The sequence below is a fragment of the Monopterus albus genome, unplaced genomic scaffold (assembly GCF_001952655.1).
Source record: "Monopterus albus unplaced genomic scaffold, M_albus_1.0 scaffold83.1, whole genome shotgun sequence".
Classification (NCBI taxonomy): domain Eukaryota; kingdom Metazoa; phylum Chordata; class Actinopteri; order Synbranchiformes; family Synbranchidae; genus Monopterus; species Monopterus albus.
The window spans coordinates 265933-272418 of NW_018127963.1; the positions used below are offsets into that span (position 1 = coordinate 265933).

The window sequence follows — 6486 nt, forward strand, 5'->3', positions numbered from 1 at the left end:
GACCTTTCCTTCCAGCGACCCCCTGATAAATGAACAATTATTGATGAATTATGTGTACTTCTTTTTAACATGGCTCTTTGCTCAGCGCTCACAAAAGTTGATGATTTGCTTTCAGGCTCAGAGTGCAGCTTTATTTGATTTATTTGGTCTTTTGTTTGGATCCTGACCTTTCTGTGTTATTGCTCTCCTTTGTCTTCTATTTATGTGACTTTTATTTTATTTAACTCATAGCTCTCTCTCTGTCTGTATTGTTTAAGTTGATTTCTGATTTCTGTGGAGCAGTCAGGTAAAAAAGCTTCAGGAGTTTAAAATGACACAGTGTAACCTTGAGTAAAAAAGTGTACATCTTTATCTATGCCATTTACTTGGACATCAGCAGAAGCCTGCTGATGATAAAATACTGATACCTGAATAGTGGGTGTGGGTGTCTGTTGATTCAGTGTGTAGAAACATCTCTGTTACACCTCAGCTGCTGAGCAGCTTCTACCTCATACAGTCAACAGACAGGGCCGATGCCAAGGGATCAAACATGCTGGACAGGTTTGATTTAGAAAATAGATGGCCTATCACTGTCACCAAGACAGGGATAGATTACAATCTGGTGACATTGAAGCAAAGCAAAACTGTCTCCATCATGTTTGCTTTTCACAGTGACTGGAAGTTGTACAGCTGTAGCACAATACAGTATCATCAGAAAATCGGGTATTGCTACAAGCTAACAACCACAAGCTAGCACCCTGTCCAAGCCATCAAAATAAAAATCAAGACATTTTAGTTCCCAGACCAAGTAAATTAGTTAGCCTGCTAATATTATGATATCACAATTTACACTATTAGTGAAGTGTACTATTGAATAATGAATGTTAAACACGTGAATAATAATTCTCTTTCCTTTACTATTTTAAAAAGCTGCTCCAAAAAGAAATATTCAATAAGGTGACCAAACAGACACCTCAATAAAATAAAATAAAATAAAATGAATTTGAATTAAATTAAAAGGATTCTTAGCAACGTAATAATAGCTTACCTAATATATGATGCACCTTTTTAGTTTTTGACACCTTTAATGTGAAATTTGATTTTGGTGTATCTTTATTGGGGATGTACAAATTACCCCTGCTAAGCACAGCGCAAACCACCTTGACATGCGTCACCAGAAGGTGGTTTCATCATGTCAAAGACAGTGTGTACTGTATTTCCAGGACATCATGGGAAGCTGTTAATAGCCTGTCACTGCAGTGGAAACACAAGTAGCAGGATGATCCAACAACGCGCAATGAAGCAGAGCTGGGTAAACAGAGAAGGGAGATTTTGTGACATAACTATACCTATGCCAATTTATGGAGAGCCTCAAAAATAGAGAACATATGATTTTGTTAATACAGGAACAATAATGCTAATTAACATGCGCAATTACGTGTTTTGATGGCGTCCCCACTGTATTTCGGCAACAGGTCTATAAATATGCAGTTATGTCCGTTGTGATACAAAACCTATACAAATATTTGCAGAGTGCGACAAATGTGTATAGGCTACAGTCTGGAAGGTGGGTTTGAGTTTGCGCTGCTACTGTACATTACAGCCTGCAGCTCGTCTGTACGCGCTCACTGAGACTTTGCAGCAGCTGAGCGCAGAATGAGCAAGTGGCACAGATTGTTCCCTCGACAGAATTATTGAAGAGAGCAGGCTGTGGACGTTGAATAACACTTATTGTCAGGCTGACAAGAAGTCACTTTGTTTTACTGACTGTCATAAACAGCTAAGAGTGAAGAGCTGTTGACTTATGGAGCGCTGCGTGAGAGAAGACCAAACCTGAGGTAAGACGCTTTACCGCATGCATTTAATAAAAGTTTACAAGATGTGGAGCAGGCTTCCAAAAATCTAAAAATCTATTTTTTTTATCACTATATTAACTCAAGTACTGTACAGTAGCCTACATAGGTATAATTTTGAGGTATCCTTATTTATATGAGCACTTATATATAATAAAGTACAAACCTAAATACTTAAACTTTTCTCCCCTTTTATCAGCTGCAACATTAAAATGATAAAAACAAATCTAAAAATAATATGACACATCAATATGAAATATTTCATTCTGAATGATGAGCCCTTTTGCTTTTGGTGCTTTAATTATATTTGACTACTAATACTTGTGTAGTTTTGTTTTATTAATTTAACTTTTATTTGTATCACTTTTTAAAACTATTGTATTTCTACTTTTACTTTAATAAAGGATGAATGTAGTGTTCATGGCACCAGCGTTAATGCTCTGAAAATAATTATTTGTGGATGGAAAATTGTTTTGGCACTAGAATACTTATTGTGAAGTGAGTTTACATCACACCCAAAACTAAATGTGCATAACGTAAATGTTGTAAACACTTTATTATAAACTAAAAGTTCTGGTTTCAAATAACTCTGTCACCAGAATCAACAGGGTGAATTTAGTAAAAACATTTTTTAGCCTCAGAAGTTTTACTCCAACTTTCTGTGTATCCTTTATTCAGTTTTTATTTGCACCATGTCAGCCAATGAGAGCTCTGATGCAGGCTGCAGGTCAGATGTCAGACCCAGCAACAATACCTGCCACCAAAAGGAAATGTCTGTCACCGCCTCTGCCATCTCCATGACCGTGGGCATCTTCTCCAACAGCCTCGCTCTCTTTATTCTGGTCAAATCCTATAGCCGTGCCCGGATCAGGTCCAGGGCATCCTTTCTGCTTTTTGCCAGCAACTTGGTGGTCACAGACTTGTTGGGCCATATCATCAATGGCTCCCTGGTGATTTTTGTATACAGTTCTCACAGGAGGTGGGAGACGTTTGACCCTCACCGCATCGTGTGCAGCCTTTTCGGGGTGTGCATGGTGTTCTTTGGCCTGAGCCCCTTATTCCTAGGGAGCGCCATGGCAGTGGAGCGCTGCATTGGAGTTACAAAGCCCATCTTCCACTCCACAGTGTTGGCTCCCCGCCATATGAAAAGGCTGCTGGCTCTCACCTGTCTGCTTGCTGTTCTGGTGGCTGTGCTACCTGTGCTGCTGTGGAGGCCCTACAAGGTTCAGAGCTCCCAAAGTTTTTGCTTCTTCCATATGGAGGAACCCAAAGACTGGCTGGATGTGTTCCTGGCTCTGCTTTTCTCTGTGCTGGGGCTACTGGCCCTGCTGCTGTCTATTATATGTAATACTGTGACAAGCTGTGCTCTGCTGCAGGGCAGGCTGCGGCACAAGCTTCGTAGCAGAGGCAGATCCTATCATATAGAGATGATCTGCCAGCTCCTGGCCATCATGTTGGTGTCCTGTGTGTGCTGGGGCCCATTACTGGTAAGAGTGTATCTTTAGCACTTTTAACTTTGCACATTGACATTAAATAAATAAATAAATAAACACAAAATGCAGGCTGTTGCTGGAAGAGCTCTTTCAAGATACTGCATCAGCTTAGAGTGGCATAGTTCCTGCTTCTTGATATCATGAAAATTAGTTGGATCTCCTCCTTATTTATTAATAGATTTCTGTTTACTGTAATAATATGTATTCATCTGTCATTATATTTACATTGCCACATTTTCTGACTTTTAACCACATACTATTTTCCAGTGTTAGAAGGTGCAGGAGTTTAAGTATTTGGGGTCAATAGTCCAGTGCAAAGGGGAGTGTAGGAAAGAGGTGAAGAGGCGAATGCAGGCAGGTTGGAGTAGGTGGAGAAAGGTGTCAGGAGTGTTGTGTGACAGAAGAGTGGCAGCAAGAATCAAAGGAAAGGTGTACAAGACAGTAGTGAGACCAGCTATGCTGTATGGGTTAGAGACTGTAGCAGTGAGGAAAAGACAAGAGGCAGAGATGGAGGTAGCAGAGATGAAGATGTTGAGGTTCTCTTTAGGAGGAACCAGGATGGACAGGATCAGGAATGAGCGCATCAGAGGGACAGCTCAGGTCGGCTGTTTTGGGGACAAGGTCAGAGAGGCCAGATTGAGATGGTTTGGACATGTGCAGAGGAGGGATAGTGGTTATATTGGTAGAAGGAGGCAAAAGGGTCAAGAGGAAGGCCAAAGAGGAGATTTATGGATGTGCTAAAAGAGGACATGAAGTTAACTGGTGTGGGAGTAGAGGATGCCGAGGATAGAGTTAGGGGGAAACAGATGATTCGCTGTGGCGACCCCTAACAGGAACAACTAAAAGAAGAAGATTATTTTCCTGTGTTGTTGCACTGATGGATTATAAATAGTGCACCTTTCAGTGCTTTTCAGTGTCAGATACAGAGAAATTGATTTTGAGATGCAGCTTAGGTTATTTAAAACATGTTTCCCCCTGCGCTGTTTTCTTTGATGACTGATTTGCACCAGACATGGTATAGTGAATGCAGTATAGAGGGGCTTGAGAAACATTAAACTACTTCTCAGAAAATCTGGATAAACAGTCTTGTTGTTGTGAGTAAACTTTGCAGTGTGTGTGACCTTGCACATAATTTGTCATAATGAAAGTGAAAACAAACCTCTGTTTGATGAAAGAACATGATGGAGTGGGATTGAAGTGGTGTATTAAAACAAGCAAACACTGTCTCGTTACTGATTTTCCCACTGAATAATTTTATTCCTGTAAACGTTTTTCCATTTATTTTTCAGTCCCTAAAAGATGAGCTGGAAAACACAATTACTGCTTTAAAGATTCTTCTGTGGCTTAATGACTAAACATTAAGCATATGCATAAACCTAAACTTTATTGCCAAGTATTATCAAAAATACTGATTCCAGTCCAATGCCCCCCAATGTGCATAGCAATAAAAACAATAATAAATACAGTAAAATCACACGTTATAGAAGCAAAACATAGGCTAGCTGTTCAAAGAGTGCAATAGCCCGGGGGAAGAAACTATCTCTGTGTCTGGTTGTCTTGGCGTACAGTGACCTGTAGCACTGCCCATAGGGGAGGAGTTCAAAGAGTTTGTATGCAGGGTGTGAGGGGTCTGCAGAAATCCTCTCTCTTGATTACTATTACAGTGAAGTATTTGCATATGTCACAATTAAATTGCTAGCAAGATTTTGAGTCAGTGAAAAGTTATAATATTTCTTCAATATTTAGATATTTGCATCAATTATATTAGGATGTTCAGTTTAGTGTTTTCTAATTTGTCCAACACATCACAATGAGATGCCCTTGTTAACTGTTTTTTTTTTATCTGTGTCTGTCTATAAAGGCATTTACTGAACAAACCCAAATCACATGTTGCCTCTTTAAATACAATTTTATTTTATCTGCAGTCATTTAAGTTTTTCAGCCACTTTTTGTTATTTTATAACCACTCTGTCAGATCCAGGTCACCATTTTGAGCGCCAGAAACAAAAATGAGAATGCATCTTCCAGTCTGCTGATGGTGGTACGTATGGCCACGTGGAACCAGATCCTGGACCCCTGGGTCTACATCCTGCTCAGGAGGGCTGTTCTTCGGAAAATTTTCATGTTGTTCCAGTGCTGCTGGAGCTCAAAATCTCACAGCCTACACCACTGGCAGTGTAGTATGCTTCGCACCTCAGTGAAGACTAGTAACTCAGGAGCATCAGTCCCGTCTGACGGCTGCTGCCAGGGCAGATTCCCTCTGCCAGACACTGCAGTCAAATCCATCACCTGAGCCCTGGCTGATCTCAGAACACCTGAAAACTGAGAAAAAAGGAAGAAGCTGTGAAGATGTGAAGAACTTTGTTGTTCATCATGAAGAGTCTGCTTTCATGTTACCTTTGCAATTTCATCAACATAAATTGGCAGTATTGTGGTACAGTGTAAAATGTGGGATTAACTTTTTGAGCTGAACTTTGAGCAGTTATTAATGCTTCAACATCTCTGAACAAAATCTGTCTAAACTGTTCACAGTGGTCAGAGAATATGACAGTCACAGCTAGGTTGCTTTAATCATTCCTTTGTTTTGCCATTTCAGTGGGAAAAGCTACTGTTTTTGGTCTTAACAGTGCTGAGATTTCCATGACAGTTACAGCCTGTGGCCTGTAAATAGTTACTGAACCTGTCTGGTCCTTCTGTGATTCTTTTTGTCCTGTTGTATTATTCAGTACACAGTAGTTCTGGTCAAAACATAATATACCCCTGTGTCTTTTGACCTCACATGTGAAAAAGGTGACATTGATTCATGATTATTATCTAATCAATTTACTAATTCAGGCTACATTTGAGACATTTCTTTGGATCATAATATGAACACTTTTCAGCAGATGAATGCAATTTATGTATGTTGAGGTTACCTACACTACTTATTTACACTGTAAATAATGAGTATATAATAGTATCTATCTATCTTTTTTGATGTAGGTAAAGATCATCTTACTTTCTTTGTAGACATTTCCATGCAGTCATAACAAATACCTGTCAGTCAGTCAGTACATTACAAAAATGTGATGCCCTGAAAAAATGCTTTTGTCATCTCTCTCTCGTGAAATCTTGTCAGTGTCTTTGAGCTAAACTGTGTAATAAAGGTGAAAATGTTGCTG

General features: G+C 39.6%; 1 protein-coding gene across 1 annotated transcript; it reads left to right on the plus strand.

Annotated features, from left to right (window-relative positions):
* Nucleotides 1-1465: 1465 nt before the first annotated feature.
* ptgfr (prostaglandin F receptor (FP)) lies at nt 1466-6197 on the plus strand. Its single transcript, XM_020607107.1, has 3 exons — nt 1466-1817; nt 2511-3319; nt 5301-6197. Exons 2-3 carry the CDS (start codon nt 2525-2527, stop codon nt 5616-5618), a joined length of 1113 nt encoding a protein of 370 aa, XP_020462763.1. The 5' UTR covers nt 1466-1817; nt 2511-2524; the 3' UTR covers nt 5619-6197.
* Nucleotides 6198-6486: the final 289 nt, after the last annotated feature.

What these genes read in the sequence shown, in the direction of transcription:
- ptgfr (XM_020607107.1), top strand. Translation starts at nt 2,525, where the DNA reads ATGTCAGCCAATGAGAGCTCTGATGCAGGCTGCAGGTCAGATGTCAGA. An exon ending in TGTGCTGGGGCCCATTACTG is followed by an intron (nt 3,320 to 5,300) that starts GTAAGAGTGTAT and finishes CCACTCTGTCAG; the next exon opens with ATCCAGGTCACCATTTTGAG.